Here is a 16,755-nt window from a genome sequence, read left to right as displayed (position 1 = left end):
AGTAAGACTTCTATGTCCAAAATATGGTGATTATAAAAATAACATTCCAGGTGGCACCTGGGAGGCTCACTTAAACACCCGACTCCTGATTTCAGCTCAGGTCATGATCTCACAGTTAGTGGGTTCAAGTCCTGTGCCGCACTCTGTGCGGACAGCTCAGAGCCTGGGGCCTACTTCAGATTCTGTGTCTCCCTCTCTCTCTCTGACCCCTGCCCCTATGCTCTATCTCTAAAAAAATAAATGTTAAAAAAAAATTTTTTTAATAAATAACATTCTACAGAGGAATGTCTGGCTGGCTCAATCAGTAGAGTATGTAGCTCTTCAGGTTGTGAGTTCAAGTCCCACACTGTGTGCAGAGATTACTTCAAAATAAAATCTTTAAAGGGGCACATAGGTGGCTCAGTCCCGTAAGTGCCTGACTGATTTCAGCCCAGGTCATGATCTCACTGTCATGAGATCTGAACCCCACCTCAGACTCTGCACGGACAGCAAGCAGCCTGCTTGGGATTCTCAGTTTCTCTCTCAAAAAAAAAAAAAAAAAAAAGTCCACAGAAACAGAACATTCTAGACTAAGCAACAAAAGAATTACAGATGAATCATAACTGTACCCAAATTATGACGCCAGAGTAAATCCTCCCAATTTGTTTATTATTTATTTAAGAGAGAGAGAGAAAGAGAGAGGGAGAGAGGGAGAATGGGGGAGAGGGGCAAGAGAAAGAGAGAATGCTAAGCAGGCTCCAAACTAACAGAGGGGCCCTGATGCTGGGCTTGATCCCACTAACCATGAGATCACGACCTGAGTTAAATAAATTCAAGAGTCATATCCTCAAACAACTAAGCCATCCAGGCACCCCTGGGTTTCTTTCTTCTTTGTATGATCATTTAAAAACAGGGGCACCTGGGTGGCTCAGTCGGTTGAGTGTCCAACTCTTGATTTTGGCTCAGATCAGGATCCCAGGGTTGTGGGATCGAGCCCCATCGTCATGGGATTGAGTCCCACATTGGACTCTGCGCTGACAGCATACAGCCTGCTTGGGGTTCTCTCTCTCCCTCTCTCTGCCCCTCCCCCACTTGCTCTTTCTCTCTCAAATAAACATTAAAAAAAGAAGAAAAACCCCACAGAATGAAGCATTCAATGTCAAATTCAACAATGTACTTACTTGCTCTGCAGGTGGGCATTCTAATTTCTTTGACTTTGATGGTGATGAAACTCTTGTACCTTTCTCATCACTAACATTCTTTAGAAGCAAAACAAAAGCGAAACTTCATGTCAAAAACCCAAATTCTATGATAATCATGGTTGTCTCTACAGTTCACCCTACCTGCACCTGACTGAACCCTCTCACGACTAAGTATTTTTTCAATTATACCTGGTCTTAAACAGGTAGATAACTTGGCCTGCACATCTTGATCCTATCAAACTATTAGACAGTTTTTATGGGGAACGTGATTTCAAAAATCTCTAAAAATCTCAATCTATATACAGTAATGGAAAGTAAAGCTACTCTCCACCAATTCAGATAGGTGATCATCATGTAGCCTTGAAGAAATGGTTATAATTTATGAGTGAATTCTCCTCAAGCACTATCATCTTTTCCCAATTTTTTTCCTCTGCTTTTCTACTTCTGTAACACGTAGTTATGAAATGATGAAATCACCTCCAGCTTCTCCTTTTACTTCTTCCTGCTATACTACCCACAATGTTTAAGAAGGAAAAGAGAGAAAGAAAAGATGCAATTAGTATTTAAAACATTTACCTCCAATGTGCTTGGCTCAGGTTTTTTATCCAAGTGCGAATGTCCATGGACAGAGTCTGTAACAGACCAAGATAAAAAAGAAAACAGTATCAACCACTAGACAGGTCTGGTCTGAGGACAGAAATAAAATACGAAGACAGAGCCTAAAGGACTATCTGAACTGTGTTTAGTCAGTGAAAAATGCAGTTTTCAGAATAACATTTAACATGCTTTAGCTTGAGTCAATGTGTCTCTGCAGTAGTGGGATACATGACATTATACTGTTTAATGATTTAAAAAGGGTTCTTTCCCAATGTATGACTTTAAGCCAGGCACAGAGCTCTAGCATCTGCTTTCAAATGATGAAATAACATACCTTTATCTTTCCGTTCTTCGGTATCCATTCTCCGCCTGCTTCCTTTTCTATCACTTACATGTGACGATTTTCTCTGGACACATGGGTTGCTACTCTGAGAAGCTGACTGACTGACTGATGAGCTCTTAAAATGAACAAAAACCCAACATTTTGTTTTAAAGATTTACTCACAAATATATGAACAAAAGTCTTGTAATTAATCTTAACTTCATACAGCTGATCAGAAATCTCAATATTCATAGCCCTATGTCTTTATACTTCCAAAACTCCAAAAAAATAGGACATGGGTTCATGTTTAATTAATACAGTAACAGACTTATTAATAGACCAAAAATATCAGGCAATCAGACCATCGGCCTAAATTAGGAGTGAAACCCCCCTTCAGGAAGTCACCCTTACCAAACCTTCACCTTGCAACCTACACTTACATTCTTTGCACCAAGAACAGCACTCCTCATACCAACCTTCAAAAGCAGCTATTGTAGGGCCACAGTCCTTTGTGAGGGAAAGGAAAAATACCCAAGTGCAAATTAGCAGATACAGTACACTAGGATTCTTACCACTGAAAATGCTGACCATCAGCAAATTACTTAAGCTCTGCATGCAAGCCAACCTTCTAACTGGTGAAACAAAGGGACTGGAGTAAGTCAGGTTTCCAAGCTAACCTATCACTGAAGTCCTTTCCTCCTCTAGCTCTTTGTGAATAAAAATGTTGCACACAGCTGAGAATAGGATCTCAGCCCTCTGTGGCAGGAGTTTTCTAGAAGACAAACCTGAGTCACTATCAAATCCAAGACAGGTCAACACGTCTTAAAATGGTGAGTATGACAACCCATTTTAATAACCAAAAAATTTCAATTTATTCCATCGCATTTACAGTAGTTGTATTTTTATCATTCACTAACAACAACAGCAACCAAAAAAAAAAAAAAAAAAAAAAAGAAAAAGCTAGGAGTACAAGCTTAAATGATTTGTACTTTTTTTATTATCTAAATGTTATGTTATGGGAAAATAACATCTATCACATTGGAGACAAATATACTTAGATATAGACCACGCCTAATGCACACACAGATTTGGGCACATCTTCCAATAACTAAGCTCCAACCCCTGTGCCAGACTGAACTGCTATTCCAGATTAGTGGTTTTCAACTGAGCATCTGATACTTCTAAAGGATTCCACAGAGGTCAGAGGACAGAGAATGGAGTGTATGATGCTTTAATATTTTATACTGGTATACCTGGTAGCCTCCTGTAACGTTCTATTTCATTTGTTTAATCCATTGTTAAGAAAAAAGTGCCCAACCACCATTCTGAATCACACAGCACTTGGTACCACTTACCAATATTTAAAAGACCACAGGCACAGGGCTACCACTACTTCCAAACTGAATTGGTTACCTTTCTCTCTATGCTGCCAATGAACCCTCCTCACAGAGCATTTTACTTCACTCTCTAGGAGAACTATTTTTCCTTCTGACTCCCCCAAAAGAATGAAGAAACCCAAGGGTAAGAGAACATTTCTTTCATCAGAGGGGTATTCATCATAGCCCTGCATCTGACACACAGAGCAAGGGCAAAGCCACAGGGTTACATATAGCAGCACCTCCCAACAGCCAATACTCTGACAACTCTTCTTGGATATATTAGGTCCTGGTGTATTTAGTAAAGGACACTGAAGAGTTTCCTGATTTTATAGATGTATCTTTTTTACTGAATGTGAACATCTATTGCATAACTAACAGAATAAATATATTCTGTTTTGGTTCAGGAGAAAATACTAAACTAGAAGTGAGCTAACCAATTTACTTGCATCAACTCTGCCAACAACTAGTAATATCTTCAGACCTCATCTTCTTCATGAATAATGTAAAAAGGAAGGGCAACTAAATGATCTTTAAGGTACCTTGCAGTTTAAAAATAACTAGTCTACCATTAGAAACTATGGTTTCATATAAAAACTGTATTAAGGACAGACTTCTAAACAACTTTTAAAATCTCTTTTTATACATACGGAAAGGGCTGGGAAAGCCTGTTCATCTCTGTTCTGAATCTCGTAGAGTAAACGAGATTCTTCTATAGCTTGCTTCTCTCTGCGCTCTTCTGGGGAGAGGCCAAAATAGTTAGATTCTCGACTCGTGTGATCAAAATCCTCAGCTCTCTCACGATCAGGTTTTCTGTCAAATAAAACATTGTCATGAAAAAAAAAAAAAAGACAAAATGTTTGAGTACCTAAATAAAATAACCTTTTTTGCAATACAGTATTTGACTAACTTAGCTACACTACGATATTACAGAACTTTTGATGGCCTAATAAATGTTCAGTAAATGGAAATTCCTGTAGCTCACGCTACATGACAGTCAAGAAGACTAACAACAGGGGAAAAAAAAGAAAAATATAACTCACTTCTAAATGATACAGAAATAATTGAAATTTTTTTTTCTCTTTTCATCAGGGCAGAAATTTAAACACTTATATATACTCTTTATGCCATATTCCAATACTTTCATAGAATTTACTTTTAAAAGAAAGAGAAAGTTATTAGTTTAAAACTCAAGAGCACTCTCATTTTCTGTACTAAGGGAAACATTCAAAGCAGACACCAGGACCATCTCCCGCTTTTTGGATGATACTGAAGAGAAATAGAAAGCTGAAAAGAATAAAAATTAAAATACACCCAACTAGATACTAACTGCAAATAAGACTACCATCACCTCATTCGGAAGTCTGGTCCAAGAAGGATGACAAAAAATACACAAGTAGTTTAATAACCTATAACATAACTCTAATGTGTTTATATGGCTTATACCTATTATAAGCAGTATGAATACTATTTCTACCATGTCAAATAGTTCCACAATAGTGGAAAATGAAAATCCAAAACCTACAGGAAAAACACACTGTCACAATACAAAAACATGTAACTTCCTTTAAAGAGTGAGGACACAATGATACCATCTCATTTTTTTTATGTCCAAAATTACGAATAGCCTTTTCATGTCTTCGGATAGTCCCACTTAAAATCACACCCTAATTCCAATAGGGCAGATGTCAATCCCAATTGGGAGGCAGAGGAGCAAATGTGGACCTTCATAATCTTAGTTAAACCAGTCTTTCTCATATCTCAGAGAGGATTCAGCACATGCTACAACATCTCTGGAAAGCTAACACTACCCTTATTACACTGTGTCCCATCACCCAAAACTGTCCATCTCACCCTCACCCACCACACAGCAAAAATCAAATCCTTCCTATTTGCATTTTGCTAAAGAAGAGATATCCAGCAATGACATTATTCCTGTTCAGCACTTGCACAATGAAAGCATCCATGTCAATCCTAGGTTTCTATTATATTTTATTATCTCCAAAGGAAGAGACCAATATCAGTAAGAAATGAAAAAGTGAGGTCTCACATCCAACATTACAATTATAACTTCTTTTATTCTATAAAAGAATTCAAAACGAATGTGTTAAATATAAACCAATGGGCTTAAATCAATTGGACTATTAGTTATAAAATTCCATACTTTAGATTTTTTAATTATACAGAATTATTATTATTATTATCGAGTATTCAATCATCAGCAGTCTCTACATTTGTGTTAGTATACTAGTAAAATTCACCCTCACAACCACAGTGGAGAAGGTATACTAACTGCAAATACAACAGGCTCCTGTCATCAGTCAAATGTTAAAAATTCTTTGAAGCTTTATATCTATAAATCACCCACTGCCTTCTCCTATGAAGTGTTATAATATACAGCTAACACATTTAAAAAAAAAAAAAAAAGATCCTAATAAGACAAAGACATTTCACAATTGGTTATTCTACCAATTCCTAAGAGATTGGATACAACACGAGAAACACACCGGACATAAATTCAATCTGTAGTAAATAAAATCATAGTTAGTTATTTAGTAGTGTATGTGTATTTTCTTTAATATTTAAAACACTAAAGAGTATCTGTGTTCAAGGGGAAAAAAATGATCCTTCTCAAGTCTACTAAAAAAGTGAGAATTTTATTAAAGGAAAATCTCAATTCTGCCTATGACATTCCTATATTTACTTCATATTTTTAGGTTTCCAAAGTTAATATTCAAAATAAGTTAGTCCTCTGAAACACTTTGCCTGCTTTGAATAAGAAGCTATTGGATGTTAATGGAGTCTAATGTCCAAACAACAAACTTCAGCCACAACTACTTGATTAATGGCTCCAATTCTGTCTGTGGGGAGCAATAACCCACGAGGAGCCCTGAATGTCCTGACACATTATTGCTGGGTTTGCCAAGAATTCAAGGCCCTGACTACTCCTTGCCGAGGGCAATTCTCAGGACTGTGTGTGTATGACTAACCTTAAGGGATGAAGTAACATCTTCAAGGATTTTTTTTAAATGAGTTTTTTATTCTTTGTTAACGCTTATTTATTTTGAGAGAGAGCACACGCATGCAGGCACGGCTGGGGCAGAAAGAGAGAGAATCCCAAGCAGGCTTCGCACTGACAGCTGGATGCAGGGCTCGATCTCATGACCATGAGGATCATGACCTGAGCACACCTGAGCCAAAATCAAAAGTCAGACACCTAACCGACTGAGCCACCCAGGCACCCCTCTTCTGAATGATTTTTAATCATTTGTTCTCATTAGAACTTTTGGAAAGTTGACTATGAATATATACCTACTTTTTACAAATACATAAAGTATCCCTGCAGGGATACACAAGAATTGCTAACACAGGATGGCCTCTGCAGAACGAAACTAGATCACCGGGAAAATAGGAATAGGAAGAATTATCAAATAAATAAACTTTTGAATGTTTTGGACTTTGAACAATATAATTTCCTACCCCTAATAGTTTGTTAAACTAAAAAGAAAAATGTTAGAGACTTGAAGTAGTGGTGTTTTTTTATGATTAAACTGTGCTTTTGTAATTCAAATCCTAAACCTTGGTACCTGTGCATATGACTTTACTTAAAAATAGAGTCATTGAAGAAGTAATCAAGTTAAGATGAGGTCATACTAGGGTAGGGTGGGCCCTAAATGCAAAATGACTGGTATCCTTATTAGAAGAGAGACAGACACAGAGGGAGAACTGCATGTGATGATAAAGGCAGAGGAGTGATGCATCCATAAACCAGGGAACACCAAGGACTGTAGGCAACACCACAGAGAGGAACATGAAAGAGTCCCCCCCGCCCCAGCCTTCAGAAAGAACATACACCTACTGACAACTTGATTTCAGACTTCTAGCCTCCAAGACTGAAAATAAACTTCTGCTGTTGGGACACCTGGGTGGCTCAGTCAGTTGGGCATCTGACTATGGCTCAGCTGATGATCTCACAGTTCGTGAGTTCAAGCCCCACATGGGGCTCTGTGTGCACAGCAAGGAGCCTGCTTGGCATTCTGTCTCCCTCTCTGCCTCTTCCCCAGTCCCTCCCTCTCTCTCTCAAAAATAAACATTTAAAAAAAAATTATGATCCTTAAAGCCACCCAGTTTGTGGTACCTTGCTATAATAGCCCCAGAAAACTAAGAGTGTATTTGTAATGTCAGCCTAGGAACCTACAACTGTCTAGAAGATGTTACATAAGCTGTCTTTAACGACAAAAAGTTCAGTATATTCCCAAGAAAGGGGAATGCCCAAAAGCTAAAAATAAAGGAACTTCAAACCAGAGCTAGATACATAAGCTGATGCTCTAACTGTTCAGGCAACTGGGGATAGGAGGTTTGGAATGGGTAAGGCATTGGTCACAGCAACCTAGGAGGGCTCCAGCATCCACAAGACACACGGCCACGTTCGCATGAAAAGGACAGCCTCAACTTAAGACACATCCTCTCAAAGTTCCTCCAACGGGCTATAAACTACTCCACAAAAAGGCAGATTAGGGAAAAAATAAAATCCACTGCACAGGAAAATTATGATCCTGAAGTTCATCTGTCTCCGCACATTCAGTCAGATTGCTAATATTCATGATTACATTTACTTACAAAACTTGTAACCCCATTCAATATGAGACACATTACCACAAACAACACAACCTTATCAGAACTAAACCAACCATTTTGGTTAAGTTCCTATATAAAGAGTATATAAAGGGAACATCCCCACCCAAGGAATAGGAATACAATTTGAAATTCAACATTTAACATATTACAAGCTACCAGAAAACAACTAAGTGCAAGAGTAAGATTTGGCTACAATAAGGTCTCCCAAGTCATTTGAAAAAAGTTATTCAAAAATAAAGATGCCTTACCTTCAAATTACTTAGACTTATCTGAAGAGAATTAGGTAATTCTAATAAATTAGAATAAAAATCTAAAAGAACTAAAATCTTCACATGGTATTTTATCAACAATACTTTTAATATACTATAGACAAGTAAATGAACAAAAAGTTGCAAATGTTTAAACTCACGTAATTTAGCACATAAAAGAAATGCCTCTCAATTTATATTTCTCTTGCATTCAGGAGGTTACCTTATGATCTGTGAGGGTGTCCTATTAAGATTTTTGTGCTCATTGGAGGGTTTCTGAGACTGTGACCCTGCAGAATGACTAGAGAATGCATGTGGTCTTATTCCTGAAGGATGCTGGAGTCGAGGAGGTAGTGCTGATGGAGCTTTTATTGGCTTGCTTTGATTCTTTGGCCCTCTGTAATCCATGTCTGTGACAAGAAGCCAAAATACCTCATCATTTTCCTGTAATAATAATTTTAAAAAAGCCCAAGTACCATCACCCCTCCTCCAAAGAAAGATTAATTGGACATAATCCTAACCAGAGTGGAAATTCTGTCCAGAAGTAGGTTTTCTCATCTTCTTCCCTGACACGGTGTTCCAGCTTTCTGAAGGAGGTGGTTTGAGGTTCTTCGGGGAGTGTCTTCAAAAGAAAGAAAAAGACTTATTATTTTCTTTTAATGTTTATTTACTTTGAGAGCAAGAGAGAGAGAGCTGCACGCACATAGAGGAAGGGAAAGAGAGAATCCCAAGCAGGCTCTGCGCTTCAGCACAAACCCAACACAGGGCTTAATCTCATGAATCGTGAGATCATGACCTGAGCCAAAATCAAGGAGTCGAATGCTTAACCAACTGAGCCACCCGGGAGCTCCAGAAAGACTTATAATAACATAATATTCCTAGAAAGAAGATCAATTTTTAAGTATTCTGCATAAATATTTTCAATTTATGGAAGATTTTAGTTTTATAGTTTCTTAGATTAAAAATTAACGTACAAAGCATTTAGCAATCCTAAATTCTAGTCAACTAAGATGACATAAATCAAAAGCATATTTTCCAACCTAAAAAACTAAAGACTAAAAAGCTTTAATCACAATCTAAGCAAAAGATCAGATTAAAAAGGAATGATTGTTTATTCTGTTAGATGTGATGATAGTGCTATAGTTAAGGTAGGGAGGAAGGAGTCCTTACTATGTGAGAGAAACACATAAGCATGTTAAGTGTCTGTAAGAAATGGTGTGGTGACGGGGATTTGCTTTAAAATATTCCATCCCATTCTCACTTTTAAAAAGGGGGCAGTTAGGGAGAACAGATTAGAAAAGATTACCAAATGCTGTCAGTTGCCGAAACAGGGTGATGCTTACACTGGGGTTCACTGTACTGTCTTTACATTTGTGTATTTGAAATTTTCCGTAGTAAAGTTTAGGTGTGATTTATTACCCTTTTTTCTAATAAAGACAGCAGCAACTGAAACGAAAGATGCTGTAAAGTGAGACTGTGGCAGCAAGTCAGCCACAGTATTTCACTACTCCATATGACATTTACTGAAAACTAACTACATGCAGTGCAGTGTTAAATGAAAATTAGAAATGAACATTGGCCCCTGTCCTCCAATGCTCCCCACTTTACAGTTACAATTTATAGCCAATTTCCCAAACTGCCTTTGTGACAAATGGCACATTTGAAACTGTAAGCAAAACAAGTTTTTAAAATGTTAACACACAAAACACAAAATTTAAACTCAAACTGCTGTTTCATAAGATCTAAACAAATCCATTTCCTAAGAGGCAGTATTTTTGACTGTATTTATAAACACACAGGGCCATTTAGAATTCCTCATGACTTAAGCTAAATGGAAGAGACCGTAAATGTCTTAGTTGAAGAGTAGTACATACTTCTTTCCAAGTTCTTCGACCAAAACTGGCCCATTCTCAGAGTGAACCCCTTGAAAGTCTGCATTAGAAAATTTTCCATTGTGATCCAACCTAACCTGTTGAACAATTCCAGAAAGAAGAAATCAGTCACCCGCTTCCTTTGCGTTAATGATCACCTTTTAAATTTTTATCATTTTCAATTAGAGAGATGACTATACACTGTTAAAAACAAAACCAAGTTCAAAAGGGTACACCACAAATAATATTTCTCTGACCTCCCAGGCCTCTGTAGCTCTAGCTAAAATAAAGACTTTTCTTTGTGTACACTTCCAAAATTTTATGAACTGTTTTTGCAAGTAATTCAGGGAGAAGCAAGAGCACAATCAAGGCAGCATGTCCTGGTTCTGAACAAAGGACTATAGCACTGCAAACACCAGGATTCTAGGCCCATCTTTTTTGTACTTACCAGCAATATGACCTTTGGCAAGATACTTATGCTTCAGTGTCCTCCCATGCAAAATGGAGCTAATAATAGTACCTACATCACTCATGGAGATGGAATGAGGCACATAGGATATACAGAATGGACACTAACTGCAACTTTGCACACAGCAACCACTCTATGAATGAGAGCAACTATTATTTTAATTACTACTGTCTTACTTTTCCAATATTGACAATGTATAACTGAGACCTTTTTGCCTTCTAAAAATAGATCCATCCCATGTTATCTAATATACAACTGTATTACCCAATAGCAATCTGTGACCAGAGAAAGCCTTTCAGTTTCCTCCTATAGTCAAACGACACTCAATGAACAGGGCTGATCACTGCACTAAAGCCCGATGTACAGCAGCTTCAACTTAACCTACTTTTTTTTTTTTTTAACTAGATCAAAATCCTAAAGCTGAGGTTTCATTATTCATTAAGCACAAAAGGACCCTTTGCCTTCCTCTCTTCAAGAGTCTAACAATAAAACATATCTTTCTGAAGTTAATTTGTACCAAAAACTTAAACTACATCTTGTATGCTTGAGTATAAATGCACCTTTGAGTCATAGCAAAACAGTTTCCAAACAGATTTCAATTAAATTTTACCTGAAATAGTCTAGTAGATATAGAAACAAAATACTCTTAAAAAAAAAGCAAGTATCTGCTTAGCATCTACTTTACAAACAGCATGTATTTTACTAAAACCAACTGCAACCTCAAAGGAAATATGCATGATTTAAAACAATGAGTAACAGTTTTAGTGATGCAGCATAAGATAAGCATTCTTCTCTGTTAAGGAGGAGTGAGAAGGGAAGGAGGAGCCCTAAACCCTAGATTTACTCTTTTGGTTTTTTCCAAATCACTGTAACAAAAAATTCCACAATTCTGTTCTGTGATTATACCACATTTCTGACAACTCCGTAAGGAAGAACCTAAATGAATCATATCTTCTTCTTCCACTTTCAAATACCTCAGAATCAGAACACTTTTACAACTTAAGATAGATGGTCTTTGATGCTGGTAATCCTGGTCAACTGGCTTTTTACAAAATACTTTACCACACAGGAAATGAGTGTTACCTCTACAAGGAAAAATGTTTGTCAATGGCTATTTTAAAGTAGTTTGTAAAAGGCAACACTTTTCAATGAAAACCATATTTTTACGAACATTATCTTCAAATAGTATTTGGTTCTTTTTTTTTAAAAAAAAATTTTTTTTTTCAACGTTTATTTATTTTTGGGACAGAGAGAGACAGAGCATGAACAGGGGAGGGGCAGAGAGAGGGAGACACAGAATCGGAAACAGGCTCCAGGCTCTGAGCCATCAGCCCAGAGCCCGACGCGGGGCTCGAACTCCCGGACCGCGAGATCGTGACCTGGCTGAAGTCGGACGCTTAACCGACTGTGCCACCCAGGCGCCCCAATATTTGGTTATTTCTATCACCAAATAGTATATAGGTTATTTCTGTCTTGGAATTAGCATTTTTTCATAAACAAAAACAGTAAAGGAACCTTGGAAATTACCCAGAGTTTCTCCAGCCTTGGCATTACTGACACTAGACTGGACAAGCGTTTGCTGGGGGCTTGGGGGGATGCCCTGTGTACTGTAGGATGTTTGGCAGTATCCCTGGCCTCTACCCAGTAGATGTCAGTAGCACCTCCCCAGTTGTGGGACTACAAAAATTGTCTTCGAACATTATCAAATGCACAGTGAGGATTGCAAAATCACTCTAAGTTAAGAACTGATATAATCCAAATTTCCCCTTTTCCAATCCGCTACTTAAATCCAGAGCAATAGTTTATTCAAAGTAAATGGCATGTTTTCACTCATATGTGGATCTTGAGAAACTTAACAGAAGACCATGGGGCAAAAGAAAGGGGGGGGGGGGGGGGGAGTTACAGAGGGAGGGAAGCAAACCATAAGAGACTCTTAAATACACAGAACTGAGGGTTAATGGGGGGGGTGTGGGAGAGGGGAAAGTGGGTGATGGGCACTGAGGAGGGCACTTGCTGGGATGAGCACTGGGTATTGTATGGAAGTCAATTTGACAATAAATTATATTAAAAAAAAAAGTCAATGCCAAAACTTCCTTACTATTCACTCTTTTCTCAGTCTAACATAAAACCATTATGTATCTATCAAAATCTTCCCAGATGACTTCCATAAAACTGACCTGTAATGTCAAGTTCAAATCAATTTTGGTAATTTGGCAAGTGTAATGAAACTATCTAAAAATCTAAAGTGCTATTGCGGCTTCTTTCAAACAAGTAATATCAAAGACTGACATTGTTCTTAAAGATCATGTGATGGGACACCATCGACATACACACAATTTTTACAACGTATTCTAATGGATCAAAAAGCTTAATATTTACAACTATTAAAATGTGTATGTGATAAAATATCTTCTAAAATCTCCAATTAACAACACATCAAACTTGAGCTGTTTTCTTAGATCCTATTAGAATAAAATAAGATTTCAAGTAAAATCTTTTCTTCCTCTACATAATCACTTACTTGGCATTTATCTCCAACTTCATACTGTAAGCCAGCAGCAATGGAATAATCACGTTTTTGTTGAGCTGTAAACAATATCAGAATATTAAGTTGACTTATTTTCAAATGCCACAAAGCAAATTTATGGAAAATACACAGATTTTTTAAACTCACCTTGCTTAGACTTCAGCCAAATTTCATATTCCACATTTCTATAGACTGCTGGATTAAGTGACTTAAGAACCTTTCTTGACAAAGGAAGGCTAGGAGAGTTCCCATTGTTTTTCGGGTGCTAAACAAAGTGAGGAAGTCCAATCAACACAGAAATGCTTTTAAAACACTTTTGAGATACGTACAAGAGTAAAATCAAATAAAGAAGAAAACTTACAAAATTAGGAAGCCTTATTACACTTTGTCAACTTCAATTTAAATTTAAAAAGATTTTTAATTAAAAAATAAAAAATAAACTAGGAAGCCACCAAAATTTTTCTCACAGTCAGACGATCCTGACTCCACTGAAAATGTTAAAAAAAATTAAGACTAAATTCATGTACTTATATGGAAGAACTAGTTAAAACCATTAAGAAAAATACCTGATCACTTGACAAAGATTTAACTCCATTCACATCATTAGCGGTGGTAGTTTTACTCCTACAAAGAAAGAAATATAACCTTAATTAAAAGTACAAAAGTATGTTTATGCAATTAACATATCCTAACCTCATATAAACATCTCCAAAGTCACAGTGATGTTCCAAAAAGTTAAAGCTATATTCCAGTGAGCTCCTAAAAAGTCTCAGTATAAAGGTGTATTTATACACATACATACATATGTATGTATGTATATAAGATATAAGTCAAAAAGTTTTTTATCAGTAATTCTTTTTTTTAAATATTTATTTTTGAGAGAGAGACAGAGACAGCACACAAGCAAGCAGGGGACAGGCAGGGAGACAAAATCTGAAACAGGATGTAAGCTCTGAGCTGTCAGCACAGAACCCTACGTGCCCATGCGAACTGTGAGATTATGACCTGAGGCCAAAGTCAGATGCTTAACCAACTGAGTCACCCCGGTGCTCCTCAATAAGTCTTATTGTATGGCTCAATCAAAAAAACAGAAACAAACAAAAAACTGTTAAATTTAGGTGCATAGAAAAGTTCAGTTTATAAAAACATTCAATGTAAAAATATCCTTTTAATATACAGATGAGGCTCCATTAAACAAAATACTCCACAGTAATCTAATGAGAGCAGACACAAACTAAATTTAGTAATCAGTGTGTTAAATGCTGATAAGTGCTATCTATGGGGTGGGGTGGGGGCCAGGTAGCAGAAGTGATAGTTTTGACACAGGCTCAAATAATAAAAATTAAATAAAATAAAAAATGACTTGCTGAGATGCCTTTTTGAATAAAGAATTAAAGGTGATGAGACAGCAAATCATATGGCTATTTAGTATTCCAAGCAGTATTCCAAGCTGTTTCAGGAGAACAGCAAGTGGAAAGACCCTAAGGTGACCAAGAGACTGGCAAAGCTGGAATACAGTGATGGCAGGTCAAACGGGAGATGAGACGAGAAACTACTTACAGTCTTCTGTCCTACATTTCCTCCTTAGTAAATCAATCTCTAGTCTTCAGAACAATCTCCAAATGTATGCCCTCAGCAATATTTAACAGACCCCAATCACCTTCAGTCTAGACTAAAAAAAAAAATCACCGACAATTTCCACTACTTCAGGACTAACCAAAACGAATGTGAAAAGAATCCAGGCACAACAGTATAGTGACATCCTTGGTCTTTCCTCCTTATTACCAAGCTATGCCAATCCAATCTATGCCACAATTATGTGGCATTCTTCTTTAATTGAAGCCTTGTCCTCCTTAAGTCAGACATAATACAAATAAAAAAGTATTAGCAATGCAACAAAAAGTTAATTTAAAAAAGGCTTCCATGTTCCAAGGGCTACACTAGCACAGTATAAAAACATTGTGCATTACAATAATCACACCTTTTCTTGTAAACTCCAACATACTACCCTTAACTCCATACTTCATCTAATTCATCTGCCATATCAGACCCAACTGTTGCTAAAACTATTAGCAGCAACCAAAGGGCATGTGCCGAAGTCCCTAAGTCCCTCCACACCAACCACAAACAATAAGTTATAACAAGCTAGTCATTCTCTCCCTCAACTTCCCCTATGTTCAATGGCACATCCTAATCAGACAGCTGTCACGTTAAATGACAGAGCAGAACTTCCATCTGTTCAAGTTAATTAGCCTATTCTAAAACTAAATTTACCATAGCAGACACAGATTCTAACATCATTTCCCTCTTACAAAGAAATGGTAGTTAATCAAGTTTTCCGACAAGAATCAGAAAAACATAATTCAACAAATGCCTGGAATTTCAGATAAAAGGGGATATATTTTAAGGGGTGCCTGGGTGGCTCAGTCGGTTAAGCATCGGCTCTTTAATTTCGGCTCAGGTCATGATCTCAGGATTTGTGAGATCAAGCCCCGTATCAGGCTCTGCACTGACAGCATGGAGCCTGCTCGAGATTTTCTCTCTCCCTCTCTCTCTGCCCCTCCCCTGCTCATGCACATACTCACTCTCTCTCAAAATAAATAAACGTAAAAGAAAAAAAAAAAAAGATATATAGAAGTATTTAATGAAGAATTAGATATCCTAAGTCATAATTTCATTTATTTCTCTAGTTTTACAGTATATAACACCAAATAGGATTTTTTTTTTAACATTTATTTATTCTTGAGAGACAGAGAGTGAGCATGAGCAAGGGAGGGGCAGAGAGAGCCAAAGCAGGTTCTAGGCTGTGAGCACAAAGCCCAATATGGGGCCCAAACTCATGAACCATGAGATCATGACCTGAGCCAAAATCAAGAGTCAGCCACTTAACTGACTGAGCCACCCAGGCACTCCCCCAGCACTGCCTTTTTTTTTCTCTTTTTCAAGTAGGATACCTTCATACTCTCGCATACTAGGGATAATATATTTTTAGCTCTACTAGGAATTGAATACAATAGGTTCTTATAAAATACACAGTAAATGTCTTAATATTGTCAATAAAAACTAATGAATGTTGAACACGGTATCTAGCAATTACGCTATACACTTTACACCTTATTTCATTTAATTCTTACAAATTCCCTCCTTCAAGGAAATACTAACATATCCTAATTTTATAGCTATAGAATTAGGACCTGCTAGTGAATTTAAGTAACTTGCCCGAGGTCTAGTTAGTTGGCAGGAAGCCAGGACTGAAACCAGGTTTGGCTGTCCACAGCCCCAAGCTTTTAATCACTACCCTAATATATCCCATCATCCTGCATGGAAAAAAAAAACACCTCAGAGACTCCAAGTTAAAAGATGCTTGTTCACCCCTCTTTCTCTCTCCTCCCCCTTTCATGCTCTCTCTCTCTTAAAAATAAATAAACGTTAAAAAAAAAATTCTTTTAATAAAAAAAAGGGGGGGGGCACTGGGTGGCTCAGTGGGTTAAGCATTCAACTCCGGCTCAGGTCATGATCTCGTGGT

The 16,755-nt window shown here is 37.3% G+C and overlaps 1 protein-coding gene across 1 annotated transcript in view; it reads right to left on the bottom strand.

Annotated features, from left to right (window-relative positions):
- OTUD4 (OTU deubiquitinase 4) overlaps positions 1-16,755 on the bottom strand; it is a 45,463-nt gene that overhangs the window by 9,143 nt on the left and 19,565 nt on the right. The window contains exons 8-17 of the mRNA XM_015081651.3: positions 13,796-13,853; positions 13,377-13,494; positions 13,224-13,288; positions 10,237-10,331; positions 8,884-8,984; positions 8,586-8,772; positions 4,127-4,289; positions 2,113-2,236; positions 1,758-1,813; positions 1,161-1,238 (exon numbers count right to left, since the gene is read on the bottom strand). Of these exons, the coding sequence (XP_014937137.2) occupies positions 1,161-1,238; positions 1,758-1,813; positions 2,113-2,236; positions 4,127-4,289; positions 8,586-8,772; positions 8,884-8,984; positions 10,237-10,331; positions 13,224-13,288; positions 13,377-13,494; positions 13,796-13,853 (1,045 nt within the window). The remainder of the gene's footprint in view (positions 1-1,160; positions 1,239-1,757; positions 1,814-2,112; positions 2,237-4,126; positions 4,290-8,585; positions 8,773-8,883; positions 8,985-10,236; positions 10,332-13,223; positions 13,289-13,376; positions 13,495-13,795; positions 13,854-16,755) is intronic.

Source organism: Acinonyx jubatus, chromosome B1, assembly GCF_027475565.1.
Source record: "Acinonyx jubatus isolate Ajub_Pintada_27869175 chromosome B1, VMU_Ajub_asm_v1.0, whole genome shotgun sequence".
Classification (NCBI taxonomy): Eukaryota; Metazoa; Chordata; class Mammalia; order Carnivora; family Felidae; genus Acinonyx; species Acinonyx jubatus.
Note: the sequence above shows the minus strand (reverse complement) of the source record. Positions and strands in the feature narration are given on the sequence as shown.